Source organism: Vespa mandarinia, chromosome 4, assembly GCF_050613455.1.
Source record: "Vespa mandarinia isolate Hongniang chromosome 4, ASM5061345v1, whole genome shotgun sequence".
NCBI lineage: Eukaryota > Metazoa > Arthropoda > Insecta > Hymenoptera > Vespidae > Vespa > Vespa mandarinia.
The window spans coordinates 5,967,048-5,983,738 of NC_140813.1; the positions used below are offsets into that span (position 1 = coordinate 5,967,048).

Consider the following 16,691-nt stretch of genomic DNA (forward strand, 5'->3'; position numbering starts at 1 on the left):
TAGAGAGAGAGAGGAAAAAAAAGAGGAGGATGAAAAAAGGGATAAACAAAATCCGTAGAGTCGGCACAAAGAGGCTGCGAGTAGAGATTGAGAAGATTGGTGGTGGGGGGATGAAAGACAGAAAGAGAAAGAGAAAAAAGAAAGAGAGAAGTAGCAAAACAGGTTTTCAACAAACGATCTCTACCAGAAGATGGTGTTGGTTTGGCGCGACGGGGGCGGAGAGGGGGAGGGGTGGACGAGAGGGGGTTTACGATCTACGACCTAAACGTAATGTGCTCGCGCGCACGTGGCAAGATATCTCAACGTAAGGATTATGTACCTATATCTATCTTACGATTTAATATCCACCATATGAATTTATGCGTTCAAATATCTACTCTCTTCATCGGAAAACGGAAATTACGTGAAATCAGGTGAAAATTATTATGATTTCGTAAGAGATCTCAGTATTCTCATTATCTTTTTTGTATATATATATATATATATATATATTTCCTTAAATCGAATGAGAATAGATTAAATTAGTAATAGCTTTTTTGCACTCCTATTGCTGTAATAGAATTCAGTGACGTTGGCTCATAATTTTTTGCGATTTCTTTGGTAACGCTTATCGGTCGAACCGATAATAAATTATGCTTCCAATTGAATTTTTCTTATTACTTTTTCGTAATTGTGTTTACATAATAAAGATTTTCCTTAACAAAGACAACTATTTTATATAGAAAGTATTTTGTAAACTTTTCTCAATACGTTTAAATTAACAAAATATCTTTGATATTGTTTGTCAAATGTACTCTAATATTTTTTTAAATGATACGAATTGACAATGATAGCTGACATTGTGTCATTGGAAATATTTTTAACCATCGAACAGACGATCGCTGAAAATTTGATAAAATTTTGTATAAAAAAACAAGTATCAAAGTTGAGTTTTAGAAAAATAAAAATTAAGTTAAGTTATACCTATTGAAAGACAAGGAATATGAAATAGTCGAAAAATGGAGAATAAGAAGAGAGAGAGAGAGGCGAAAAAATAAAAATAATAGAAGAAGAAATACTCGAAGGAGAACTGGTTCCACGAGAAGCGAGAGAAATGAGAGACGAAGAAGGAGGACACTTACGATGTACCAAAGGAGGCTAGCGTGGTCTGTTACGAGAGAGAAAACCGGTTTTACGATTCAAACTGGAGTAAAAGTGTGTATTGCATCGTCGTCGTTGGGATTCGCCAAACTGAACCGCGCGTTTCCATGTTTACGATCCAGGTTGTTATCTTACTTAGCCAAAAATAGATGTGTGTTCCTTTTGTTTCTTTGAAAATAATTTAAGGACCTTGTTTTTCTTTTCTCGCTTAGGAAAAAAAAAAAAGAAAAAACAAGAAAAAAAGGATAGATGAATGACGTTTCAAGTAAATGTGTTAAAATTTACACGACGTTATCTCACAAAAATATTTTCAATTTTTATATCTCAAGAACGAAAATTGTACTTCCAAGTAATTACAAATATGTCAAGGATATACATTTGTCAAAGTTTGCTCATTGAAAAAGAATTTGAACTCGGTATGAATCGATGAGACCTTGAGAGAAAACTTTTCCCAAATAATAAGAAAAGAAAACTTTTTTCCAAATAATAAGAAAAGAAAACTTTTTTCCAAATAATAAGAAAAGAAAACTTTTTATAAATAATAAGAAAAGAAAACTTTTCTCAAATAATAAGAAAAGAAAATTTTTTTCTTCAAGGATTTAATTCCTTGGACGAGAGAAAGTGTCATCGTAAAGTCGGCATTGAAATCACCAAGGAAATATTTATCATTCGACAATCCGCATGAGTTCTTTCAATTGCTTTCCCGCGCTTATCCCCATTGTTCTTGAGATATGACATTTTTCCGAAGGCAAAGAAACGATTATTTTAATGTTGTAAATTTATTTATATCTTACAAAACGAATGGCGGATGCAGAAATCTCGAATGAGTAGGCGTGAGACTCGACGACTCTTTCGTACTCTTTGATTGCAATTAACATCGTTATCGCTCGATGTGCTTACTTGGTGAATAATTAATTATCTACTAAGTAATTACCCAGTTCGCTCCTTTGTGCGTTCTTTAACGCTTCCTCGTCATCGAAAAAGAAATAATTTTACGTTATTATACCTACTATATGTTTGCTACTTCTCAATTATCGATCTTAACTTTCTCGGAAAGAAAAGGGAAAGAAAAAAAAATTCAAAGATTTTTTTACCATTAACGTTATTAATGAATCGTGCGAAAGCTAGCGATAAAATTTTTTTATCAGAAATACAATGATATTCTGTCTTGCCGAATGACATTTGAACTTTTTGAAAAACAAAATCAATAATCGATTGACATTAACATTGTCAATGAATCATATGAAAGCTAGGGATAAAAGACAAATCGATAAAAAAAAAAAAAAAAATCCAATGATATACCTGTTTCTTTCAAAATAAAAATCCTAAGGTAATCACAGCATCACGGAAAGATTATCCTTTCGATGAAGATAACATCGTGAAATCTGAAGAAAATATATTATTTCAAGGGTTGAACTCATGGGCCATCATCCAACTGGTTCCAACGAGAGAGGAGTCTGAGTCGCCGCTTTGTCTCTTCTTCTGAGGATAGAGGAACCGAGGTCAAGCAAGAGCTCAGCGATTGGACCATGGTCGAAGCTTGAAGAAACCAGTTTCCGTTAAAAACGTACGATTGTGGCGCCAACAAGCGGTCTTTGCTTGTGATTGGGCAAGTAAGAGTCCAACAGCTCTCCTGGAGAGTCCGTTCTCCAGGGCGGGAGGATGTTGACCCTCATGCGCCATCTTGAATGACGGGATACCGTCGATCGTAGTACTACTCACAGCTGGTATTGCGACGTTTCACGTGCACGTAGAGGAACGTGAACGTGCGATACGTATCTAAGTGTACGTGTGTGTATGTGTGTGTGTGCGTGCGTGCGCGCGCGCGTTTGCGTGTGTGTGTGTGTGTGTATAACGCATCATCACACACGAGTAATGACACGTATCGGCTTCGTACGAGAGTTGCTTTCGAATTTATATGACACCGATTAAAGATTCGATCTACCACGGGCTATGATGATTGACAATTTTTATAAATAATTTCGAATCAATTAAAACTATTTGATTTTATTGTAAATTACATCAGTAATAATTTTAATACGATCTTCCGCAGTATGATTATTTTTGATGGATAATTTTGTTAAAATAATTTCAAACGAATTTATCTATGATATTATTATTAATTTTTTTACTCATATTAGCACGACGTCAGATAGATAAATTTTACACGAAATAAGAAAATGCTAAAGAAGTTAATACGAAATAATCGTAATGTTTGAATCCACCGAAATAATTTATAGTCATCGGGTATCATTTATACATGTCAGGGTGTGGATGACGCGTGCTTTAGTGTTAACAATGTTAGCATACTGTTTCTATCGCATGGATCAAATAACATCGATGAGACATGTAACTGATGTTAACGAGAGAGGCAACGATATAAACCTTGCTGAAAGTTTTTATCATTTCTGTTGATCGACGATGACCAAGAGATTATATTTTATTGTATGGAAAGAATGAATAAGTAGATAAAATACCTAACTACATGATTCTTTGTTGATTTCGTCCGAGAAACGCCTGAGAGAAACTTTAATGCTTGCAATGCAATGCTGTAAACGTGGTTGCATAGGTACAGGCGTATGAAGTATTATTGATCAATGTATATTATTCATGTGTTATATACTTAATATTAATTATTATATATAAGAATTAATTATGTATTTAAATAAATTTTAATAATGCTATTAACTTCAACTTCAATATATTTTCTATAATTTTGCTTTTTCTTCTTCTATCATTACTTCATGCGATAATGTATTTTATATTGGATAAAATCTGTCTGGCTAATCAGTATTCTCATTTGATCGTTAAGAAAAATCTTCGAAGTTAGAATCTCATTCGTATTTACATCGACGATAGAGGACTTTTAATTGACCCGAGTAAAATGGGATATCGCTCGGAGATATATTGCGAAAGCCTTTATGCGTGCACCTGTTCGTGCCTTAAGGGGTATTTAAATATTTTAAATCAACACTAACCACACGTCACGCATATTATATGCTGACCTATTTATTTCTTCTATCGCCACGTGTATCAAGTCGTTCATTTCAACAGAAATTTCATCGTAACATTCTATCGAAAATTAATTGATCGGGAAGAGTAATTATATATTTTTTCTATTTTTTTTCCTTTTCTTTCTTTTTTTTTTCTTTTTTTTTTTTAAGACAATTTCGAATTATAGCTTTCCATTAAGAGCAAATCTTTTTTCAGTGAAGTGAATCGTCCGTGAGAACACACCCTTCCAAAGCCAAAGGGCTCACTGAGTTAATGGCCCGTGTTAAATGTTTATGGTGCACGCAAGCGTAACCAACAAAGGGAGTAAAATCAAAAAAGAAGTCATCGAACAATATTTATGTGAATTTTTAAAAAATCAGGATAGATCTATCTATTATAAATCTATTTTATCTTTTATGAACGTAATATCACATAGGAACGGTCTAATACAAAATTTATTATTTTATCGAGACAAATACGAATGAAGATCCTTCGAAAGCAAAACAAAAAAATTTATTATCGTATCAAAAACATTTACCCAATAAAATTTAATATTGTGCCAATTTGTGAAGACAAATACGTTGAAAATCATTGAAAAAAGAAATTAAATTTTGATTATCGTATCAAAACAATGTAAACACGACGTTTATGATAATGAAATTTATGATTATCACAAAATTATTTCTAAAAATTAAAGATACAAAGTAATATATTTTGACGAATAAAATGACGCGCATTAAAAAGTCACTTTTTTTTTTATTGTAGTAAGAGGACGCACTCGTATCGCACACCTGTGACCGATGAAAATTATCTTGACCTCAGGGAAGAGTAACTAACAACGACCATGTGAACCTAGCGAAGGAGAAGTTGTTCCGGTAGCGACTTCCGGTTAGAACGAAGCTTTCTGATTCCCCTTCGTGAGTCCCTCCAACCGACTAGGTTGTTCTTTCTTTTGACTTTAGTGTCTTCCATTCAACCGCCATCGTCATGGCTCCTATCTCTTTAACGTTTACTATCGTTTTACCACGTGGTCACGGTTGTTGAGCCACGTGAGAGCTGGCGCTTCACGAACACTTCTATAATAACATCGCTGCTTTAGTTAGCATAGAGATTGATCTAATGAACAATACCCTCGAGCTTCTCTCTCTCTCTCTCTCTCTCTCTCTCTCTCTTTCTCTCTCTCTCTCTTTCTCTCTTTCTTTCTTTTCATTTCTGTCGGTTAGTTTGTACGTCTCACTAGATTAAAGAAACGCTTTGCCCTTAATTATTCCAATCTACGGTCTTCCCGCGCTCCTAATCGAGCAAACTTGGCACGATTTCCTTAAACCCAACTAACGATCCAACATCTTTTATTTTCATTCAATTACTATTCATTATCGTCAAATAATTGCTAATTCTAAACTAAACAAAACGATCGTAATATCAATATCTTTGATTTATTTATCGATCGATACCTTTCAAGTGATTATGAATACTTGAAATAAAGAAAACAATCGAAGTTCCTACCTCAATGTCGACTCACAAGCGTCATATATCGTCGACTCCCACGTAACGTAACTACCGTGACCCCGTATAGTGAAGACTCCTTTAGTCATTAATTCTTCCCTCGAAGATTCGATTATATGATTTATAATTGTCTGAGTTGATAATTGGTTCCCTGGGAAATCTAAGCTGATTTGGTAATTGTTTAATTGAAAATTTATATATATATATCTTTTACCGATGATTTAATTTTTATCGTTTTAATGATCAAAGTTCATTAACATTGATAATTAGCATTAACATGGATCGTGTTAATGAACTTTGATCATTAACTTGATCAAAATTTATATAAAAGTATATAATTAATAGCGAAAGCATCAGTAAAATAATAATAAGGAGAAGAAAAAATAAACGTAGTAAAAAAATTGAAACGACAATAAAGGAGTCATGAACGATATTACGTAGAAATGACTCGTCAAGTTACTATGCTCGTTAGGAATGATCTTATCAAACTTATCGCAGCACATTACCTTACCAAATCGCGCATAATGGCGGGGGCGTTGACGCGGCAACTCGTGAGAGCAACAAAATTACGTGGACGATTACAACGTCTGGCGTTAATTCTGATACAAACAATTCCAAGTCGGAGGATTCCCACGGGACTCGAAACTCGAAAGGGGGAAAGAGACTCATCCGCATCGTCTCCTACGAACGCGTATATATTTGTTTACCCCGTAACTAAGAAGAAGTTTCGTATTTGACTTCATAATCTTTTTCTTTCAATAATTTTAATAGATTAATATCAAGGACAAATTATTTTTTTGTTCGTGGATAAGTGTGGACTCACAAAATTTATTTCGATTAAATTAAAAATAATATGGATAAGAAAATACAGAAAGTTTTGTATAAAAATTAATGAATAATAATGATGATAATGATGATAATGATAATAATAATAATAATAATAATAATAATAAAAATAAAAGGAAAAAGAAAGAATCATTTAGAAAAATATAATATCTTCTTAATGATACAATTTATAGAAACAAATGATCTATTTTTTTCTTTTTTTTTTTTTTTTTTTTTTTTATTATTATAACAAAAGCTATGAATATTCGTGACCATTCGTTAATTTGATTAACATATCAACAAGAATCTCTTTAACCATCAAAAGCACCGATAACGAGTTAAATATGATTATGATCCTAATTCAGACTCGAAGAAAAAAAGTTTCTCCCTAAAGATCCAAGAAGTGCACAAACAGGTGAAAAAAAGGAATGATAGTTTTTGTTTGGAAAAGGAAAAAAAACTTTGACACTGTGCAACGATGCTTTGAAGAGATACCGCTTAAATGTACAATGTTTTTATCGAAATTCCAAGAGATGAAAGAAAAAATAAAAAGAAAAAGAAAAACAGAAGAGACAGAGAAAGAGAGAGAGAGAGAGAGAGAGAGAGAGAGAAAGATATAAATATAAACGTTTACTCAAGCAACCTTTTCTTTCTCCAAGGTAGACTAGCTTGAGTGGACGATGTCGCGAAGTAAAGAAGAAATTGCTGCGATTTGCCATTTTCTCCAAGGTAAAAGTAAACGTACGTATAAATGTAGGGATAAGACGTAAAATAAGCCAGCTAGGAATGCCGAAGGATGCTGGAGCGAAAAATCAGACGCATAAAGTCAACGTTTTACGAGGAAGTACTTCCGCGAGAGTTCTTTGAAAATGAAAGGGTATCTATTCTCCTATCTCTTCTCCTTCCCTCTCTTTCTCTCTCCTTCTCTCTCCTTCTCTTCTTCTCTCTCTCTCTTTCTCTCTCTCTCTCTCTCTCTCTCTCTCTCTCTCTCTCTCTATCTCTCTATCTCTCTTTCTCCCACTTTTTTCTTCTCTCCCTCTTCTCTCAAATTATCCCCCATTGAAACGATTGGCACGAGCCAGAAATAAGAAGAGTCCTTTGAATCATTGTCATTAACTTTGGTATTCCAAGGGAGAACCGATGAGCTTGACCTCAGACTTTACTGTTTTGAAGAAACTAATTCGTGTTAAGATTTTTTTTTTCTTTTTCTTTTTCAAATCTTTAGAATGCTTAAGAAAGTATAAAGGGAAAAGAAGAAAATAAAATACTTATATACTTTTAAATGGATTACGTATATTCAGAAAATTAAAAACAAAAAAAAAATCGGTTCTTCAACGATATTTTTTTTTTTTTCTTTTTTTTTTTGAATCTTCTCAATAATATTATCCTGTAAAATATCATCAGATAATTCTTAAAATTTACAAGGTTACAGCCTATTGGGTTCAACGTTACATTTACCATAAACTTTAAATGATGCTTTCTTAATATTATATATTTTATATCGGTACCAATGATATTTTGAAAATTACTGAATCGATTTCAATGAAATTTGATAAGATTATTACTCATATCATTATTTAGTCTTCGTCATGCGGGAATTTCTTTTAAGGGCCATAATCTTTCTTCTTTTTTTTTTTTCTTAATTACTAAAAAGACCACTCAAAATTTTTCTCAAAAATCGTACATTAAATCCAGTCATTAATATTAAAAATCGGAGCTTCGTGAAGACGACTGTAATTTTTAATGTACTTTAAGGTACTCCAAGGTACTTTTTTTTCTTTCTTTTTTTTTCATTTTCGATATTATCCTGATGATATATTATTGATATTGCTTGACTAGACTTCGATAACTCCAACAAAATTTCTTTCATGTAAAATATTTCTCAATGTACATACTCAATATCATATATTAATAAATTACATGTAAAAAAAAAAAATGATGAAAATTGCCTTTCTTTGGTTGGACTAAGTTTATGTAATCCCTTAAGTACTTTGAAACATTATTTGACAACTTTGAGTATTCAAATGAGTATTCAGATGACTTCTCTCTTTTAATCATTAAAATAAGAATACTTTCGAATGTTCAAAAGTCATGCTGACGAATACTGTATTATGTTTTCTCATTGAACCTTGAAACATGGGAATGTAACTAGAAAACTGTAAAAAAGAAAGGAAGTAGAAGATGAAAAAAAGAGAGAAAGAGAGAGAGAGAGAGAGAGAAGGAGAGAGTAAAAGGATAAACCGCAAGAACCAGGAACGAGTTCGTTCCTATTGCTAACTCGTTGATCATCGCTTTGATTTTATTTTTCTATTACTATCTTTCCTTTTCCTGCTCTCGAAACCACGCCTTGGATATTCCCGTTTGAAGTTCAAAAGCCACGTGCTTGCTTTAATAGTCTTAGAATAGACCAAACTACGTATCTATCCTGATATATATATATATATACATATATACGTATATCATATCCTTCGGAATGATTTTAAGTCATTTAAAAATCCCTTAATAATACTTTTGTACTACTATTAGTTTCCTAATTTATTTTTCGATCGATATTTTGATTTAAAAAAGAAATTCTTTTTTTCTACTTGATATTATCTCATTTATACGTACGTATATTTATTATGTATATATACAATAATACACGTATATTATATATATATATATATATATATATATATATATATATAATAATTATAATTTATCATAATATATCATAAGCATATAAATACCTTCACAATAATTTTTTTTAATAAAATTAAAGTATTTTTTTTTTTTTAAACTAATCAAATAGGAAAATATTATAGTTAGAGTTGCATTAAATATTTTTGAATTCATCATAGACAAAACGATCTCAAGAACGAAAAAATCCTAAAAATTGAACGATCAGATTCAATTAGTTAGTCTATCGACGAAAACACTGTTCTACTCGGAGATATCACAGTCTCGTTCAAGGATACGATCCTCGAAGCGTGAGTCATGTTATCCAAGCATTATCGTTTTCGCAATGAGACCTACTAATGGTATGTCTCCCTCGCTCGCGTGGGTGTAGAAGAAGACGATGACGTCAATGATATCAGCATAAAAAAGTAGATCGTTCACGACTACTTTAGCAGACTGAGGAGGTTATACTCGTTCTAACAAACAAATACAGCTTGTTTCTTAATAAGATAGCCTTCTTCTTCTACTTCTTCTTCTTCGGAGAGAAAGAGAGACAGAGAGAGAGAAGCAGAGAAGATGCAATGAAAAGAGAACATATAATATTTTTAATAAATACGTAAAAATACATAAAAAAAATATATATATATAAAAAAGAAAAAAGAAATACTAAAGATACTAAATACTAAAAAATATACTGAATAGAGAAAATATATTAAAATACAATACATTTAAATAAGATAGATGTATTAATATGATAGAAGGAAAGAAATATTAAAAAATATTAAACGATTACCATTAAATGCAGATATGATTTCTATTGTAACAATTTTCATACTTCGATATTGATAAGATTACATATACTTTTTCAAAGATACTTTATATATAATCCTACGTAAGTAGAATCCTCCTTTCATATATACAATTGAATGTAGGAAGAAGAGAGACACGATAGCCCTTCATTTTTTTTTTTTTTTATTTATCCAGAACACGAGATGAGTGGGACAGTTCTGGTCCACTAAGAAAGAAAAGAGATAGATACAGAAAGAGAAAGAGAGAGAGAAAGAGAGAAAGAGAAAGAGTGAGATTGACGTATAAGACCCACGGGAAGGTACGTGGAATCGTCGAAGCGACGAGAGCGTTAGATTTCACAGGCTGATCCTCTCCCTTTGCAAGAGGAATCGCTGGAGCACGAAGATAGGAACTCAGATAGATCCTTGATCTAGAGCCACTCGAATTAGCACGGTAGGCCATGCGTGAGGAGTCTTCTAGCCAGCAATGTCCTGAGATACTTTTGCCCTAAGGTATTTCAGGATCAGTCGTGCTCCCTTAATCGGACATGACTGACAATAATAAATAGAGTTGATCATCCAAGAATTTATATATATATATATATATATATATATATATATATATATATATATATCTGTCTGGGATTATAAATCACATCAAGTAGAAAACAATTGTTAATTATTCATCGTGGATGACATACTTAACTGTACTATATAATACTGACTATAGTAATATATTATTATTATTATTATGTAAATACGCATTATGTTATAATATTATTATAATGTATTAGATGTATCTCTTATTATAATAATATTAATATTTTCTCGAGGACAATTTCGAAACTGTTTACATATTTCTATGACAAAAATTATCGATCCCTGAAAAGGAGATAGACGTGTTAAATCGGTTTAACAGGCGACAATCTGACGGATATGTGGGTGGTGTTGGTGAATCATGTAAGTAAATGTGTTCATATTCCTAAGCAAAGGCAACAACACTATTGCACGTGCGAACTCGAGATCGAACGCACGCGTTTCTCAGTCTCGCATCGTGGAGTTTTCCCACATGTAATTTTTATGTTAAAGAATAAGAGAAAGAATAAGACTTCGTCGTTCTTCTCTCTCTCTCTCTCTCTCTCTCTCTCTCTCTCTCTCTCTTTCTCTCTCTTTCTCTCTCGTCTAGAGTCTACTTTGTGTTAGTCGTAAAACTCCCCTTACTTTATTTTCCTTCTCCTGCTGCTACTCCTACCCCCCACATAATCTTATACTTGTGTTTTACCTACACAAATACATACTTACACTTGTCTCTGACACAACATACCACTACATCTTTCGAGTGTCCCTTCGCCGTTGCACTTCGTTTTTATAGATTCACCTGAGTGCGCAGGGAGGATCGATAACACCGAGGACAAGCTGAGTCTCCTTTTAAGAACTAGACCATAAAATTTAGAATCTAGGTTGGCAAGTACCTTAACACAAAATATTATTCGATCGTGATAAAAGTCTGATAAAAGCAATTTTCTACGTAAACGTCGAACCATTTTTTTTTTTTTTATTTTTATTTTTATTTTAAATATAGATAAAAGGAAATGAACGAATACTTAGAACGATTGAAAGTTTTATTGAGAATATTTTTCATTACCATTAATGAATTTCAATATTTATCCCTTCAATATCTCTCTCCCTCTCTCTCTACTCATTAAAAAAAAAAAATTTAAGACGAGAAAAAGTAATAATCAACGAACGAAGAAGGAAAAACTTTCAACGATGAATTTCAATATTCACCATAATCATCCTCACTCTCACTCTCTAACCTCTTCCGCCTCCTCCCTCTCAAAAAAAGAAAGTAAGACGAGAAAACGAATTAATTAACGAACAGAGAAACAGAGAAAGAAAAGTTTTCAACGATGAATTTCAATATTCACCAGTCTCCCCCTCCAACACCTTCTTTCTAGAAAAAAAAAAAAAAAAAAAAAAAAAGAAAGAAAGAAAGACAATAAGAAGACATAATCAACGTAACAAAAGAGGAAAAGTTTTTTTGAAAGACGAAGAAGTACAAGAAACGGTTTGGTTTACGCGCACGATAGCTTCCGGTTCCTTCCTGAACAAGGCAAGCTCATCACCTGGCGATGAGTCAGAGAAGTTAGCTCGCTTCCCATACACCTGCTGCCCCAAGTCCGAATTGCGTAGCAGGTTCCATCCGCCATTAGACATGCGCGGACGTTTTTCCTCGAGGGTTAAGAACGATTACTCTCTCTTTCTTTATTATTCCTCTCTCTCTCTCTTTTTCTCTTTCTTTTTACTACAAACGATCTACCGCCTTCTTGCATTGTCCCCGAAACGAGTCCCGGATTCATGGGCCAGCGACTTATGACATTAAGCCTGAGACCCTTTTAGGGTCATCAAGGCACTCCTGATTCCTTCTTCCGACCCTGACACGTCTATTACCCCGTGGAAACTCATCATTACAGCTCGACGACTTTAGCTCGCCGTCTTCGTTTTGCTCGAGTACAAATTTAACAGGCAATTTATCCTGACTTAGATTACTCCTCGGACGATTATGTAAGAATTTTTAAATATACAAATGAAATATATCTTTTAAAAAAAATATGATCTATCGAAATGCATACATTATACATATAAGATAGAACTGAATCGATAAAATCTTGGATATATAAGAGACGAATATTTCAAGGACTTTGGTAACCTGTTGATTCCTACGTTTTCTATGTACCAAGTGAAATTTTATGAATAGACGTCATAGCTATCTTTTATCATCTGTAACGAGAAAATAGATCGCCCGATCAACAGGTATTGAAGGAAATCTTAAAAGTTCAGATGGCTATCCTTCGAAATTAATTCGTGACATCAGTAAAGCATAGGACGTCTTATTATTTAAGACACTGGAGAAGATACATCTGCATCAGCCATCCTATCATGAAGCAGCTGTTTCCTAGCGACGGCACGTGCTCTGACACGTCTAACAACACCACGTCTGCCACCAATCGCAAAAGCAAAATCCTCGAAGGAAGAAGATTGGGTCAGGTGCAATTCGATCTCGTGCCGCCAGCTGGATTGCATCGATAATCTCTTAAAATTACCCCCTCACCCCCAAAAAAAAGAAAAACAGAAAAAAAATTAATTACGATATTTTCACACATAAGTGATCGATTCTTCGAACGATTGCTTTAATAAAGAGACAACGATTAACATTATTGTTAATAAAATCTTCATACCAGTGAGTTTAAATGAATTTAATATTGATGATAAATTTTAAAATGTAATAAAACTTCATTATCAAAGGCATAATAATAATTAATAACAATGAACAAAGTAGAAACATGTTACGATCACTAGAAATTGAGTAGTCAATACATGATGTTCTAGCATTCACTAAGCTGATTACTAATGTAGTTGACGTAAATCAAGTCACGTGCACTACGTTGTAACACTTTCGTTCTCGCTTTAACATCGTTAGCAATTATCCTTTAGGTTTCATATAAGTAAAGAATGTTTACGGATGGGAGACGAAGCGATGTTATATATCACGTGACACAAGCTTTACCTGAAACATTCTTCCCACATTTTTGTCTTGTCATTAGTGATACGTTATCAGGATTTAAAGTCAAGAATAGAGATATTTACGCTCGGAGATAAATTTATGTGTTAGTTTCTCGTAGAAAAAAGAGATATATGTGTATGTGCGTGTATATATATATATATAAAAGTGTCTGTGTATTGGTTTACTGGTTGTAACACAAAGCTTACTTGGCAGACGACGTCTTGTGCACGTTCCGGTGAAACGAGTCGAACACGATCGTTCAAGGATGAAATTCATCGTCTGGGATGAAACTCTCTTAAGTTATATATACCCACTTGTTATTAATTAAATAACTTTACGCTTTTGCTTATCATTTATATTTAGCACGTCACTCGATTATAAAGTAGAGATGATCGATTGAGTATCGTGGATCTGTCTCTCCTATAATCTATCATAATTCATTAAAATATTTTTTTTTTTTATTTTTTTTTTTTTTTAATAATATCCAATTTATTTTGATGATGTGTCAATAACTGAAATACATTATATCATTTATTTGTACGCGAATCTTTATCGATTATTATGACATATCTATCGATATATCGACGTATTTTTTTTCTATTTGAAGGACATCAAAATCTATTTTCGTTATTTCATAAGCTATCAATGATCAATGTAATTAAATCGCGTATATTTAGAAACGAAACTATCGATGATAATCAATCGATCTATCAACATATGGTTTTTCTTTTTTTCTTTTATTTGAATAATATTTAATTAATTTTCGATGTCTCGAAAGCTATCAGCGACCAAAAAAATCTAATTAAAAATTAACCAACGAATCTATCCATCGATATTGATGTACCGGTAGAACCGTGCGGTGAATTACCACCTATGCATTCGTTTTCTATTCGTAACACGAGACAAAGTAGTTACCACACCCTGGCTGCGTACGCGGTTTACGCTTAAAACACTTGTATCGCGTGTCACGTAAAACGCGGTATAGCTAACGCGTGCTCCATGCAGATCCAACGAATATCTACTACTCGATAGTTAAACTAATCGAATCTTAACGATTGGACGATTAGAAATTCAACTTATAAGAAAAAGAAAAACAGAAAGAAACAAATCTAATTAGATATATATATATATATATATATATATATATATGTATATATCCGTATTTAAAATTATTTTATTCTCTATGAACTATGTAATGGGGTATATCAATTTTGTATATATTTAATATTTTTCAAAAAACAAAAGTGACCAACTTTTTCAACAATGCGCTGTATATGCTATAAAATCTTTTATTAGAGGCAACAGAAAAAAAAATATATTAAGCAAAGTTTTATGATATCATGTGTCTAATATTTTATGAATACGAAATAAAAGATCATTTAATAATCTTTAGTTTTTCTTTATGGAAAATATGAAATATTCTGTTTTTCTTTTTTTTCCTTTTTTTTTTTTTTATTAATTCACTACATAGTTTGATCAATTATCTTTAAAAGAAAAATTATTAAATAAGTATTGTTAAACATATATGTTAAACAAGTATCATTAAATAATCCATATGTAAAGTGTATTTGTATTAATAGATATCCTTGAAATAAAAATATTCCTTTTATTTCCTTAGCATATAGAAATGGCATTATATTTGAGCCATTTTATTTTTTTTTCTTACTTTTTCGCGTGGCACAATGTTACGAGGAAAAATATATTTGACCTTTCGCTCGACTTCAGAATCGGCATGAAAACGACGAACGTTTTTATAATCAAAGAAGTAACATGACCACTCTGCCCTCTATCTCGAGACTTTCTAAGACAATAGAACGAACCTTTTACCCAAGCACAAAAATAACGCTGAAAAGAATCAAAGAGAACCTACAAGATTACTCATTTGAATACCAGAAAATTTTTGTTATTGAATACAAGCTTTCTTTTACTTTCCAATGAAAAAAGGAAAGAAAAAAAAAATAAGAGAAAGAAACAAACATTTTTCTATTTATAAAAAAAAAAAAAAAAAAAAAGAATTATTTCTCTTTAAGTATAAAAAATTGTGATAAAAAAAAAAAAAATAGAAAAAAGTTTCACGTTTATTTTGCAAAAAACAGAAAAAAAAAACAGAAAAAAAAACAGAAAAAAAAGCAGAAAAAAAAAGAAAAAAAAAATCGATCGCGATAGAAAGTAAGTCAACGGACTGTTCGACCTTTAACGTAGAGCTACGCTATTGCGCTAGACGACGTATACGAATAACGGGTTTCATATCAGCAGGCGCACGTGTCTCGAGTCTAGAGTGAAAACTCATAAAAATTGTGTTATACGTGTCTGTGTTATATTATATATGTTGAATGATATTACTCACCTGTACTGCACTGTTGAGAAAACAATTGTTTTGACCTGGTCCATTGAGCAAACCCTTTGTACTGGTAAAACTCGTGTTGTGATCTCTGTGAGATGATTTTTGTTCGTTCTGCGATAGATTTCCATGGATCTGATGATATTGAGTAGATGGTTTCAAATAATCAGGGAAGTCAACGGTGTCCTGGGATGTTGTTTGCTGCTGTAGTCCCATGATGATAGGCATTCTCGAATGAAACTACGTCGTTATCATCTGTTGTAATCAGAAGAAAGAAAAAAAGGAAAATAAATAAAAGAAGAGAAAAAAAAAGAAGAAAAAAGGAAAGAAAATAGAACAAATTCGAAATTTGCATCGTAATACCATTCATAAACCTGATTGAGAGATTACATTGTTCAATAATAGAATTGTTTTCTATCTTCTCGAAACATAGCCAAGCCTTTCTCGATAACAAGAGGGTCAATCGACTCCATTGAAAGCTTTGTACACGTTCGACGGATACAAAACATATATACATCGAGATTATCCAGTGATCGATCGATTCTACGAGATAATAGGTGACCGTGAATCATTCGATAATTTCATCGATTGAAAAAAAAAAAAAAAAGATACAAATATATGTTTAGGAAACGTCTATCGAATCGCCTCATTACATTTTCCTGTATTTCTAGTTAAATAATTCTCGATAAAAGATTAAAGAAGAATAGAATTTAACAATAGAAGAAAAAAAAGGGGTTACTGTCTATTCGATCATTATTTTTAAACATGTCGTCAATATTTATCAATACGTAATATTGACGCTATTATGATACAATTTTCACACTTAATTATTTATACTGGCCAAAATATATATATATATACTTATCATTTATTT

The 16,691-nt window shown here is 32.3% G+C and overlaps 1 protein-coding gene across 5 annotated transcripts in view; it reads right to left on the reverse strand.

The window, feature by feature from the left end:
- The window catches only part of ec (ubiquitin specific peptidase echinus), a 59,220-nt gene that overhangs the window by 27,674 nt on the left and 14,855 nt on the right, over positions 1-16,691 (reverse strand). For all 5 annotated transcript variants that reach the window (XM_035885844.2, XM_035885842.2, XM_035885843.2 and 2 more), the window contains one exon: positions 15,824-16,072. In XM_035885844.2, coding sequence (XP_035741737.2) covers positions 15,824-16,045 — 222 coding nt within the window. In that variant the 5' untranslated portion in view covers positions 16,046-16,072. The remainder of the gene's footprint in view (positions 1-15,823; positions 16,073-16,691) is intronic.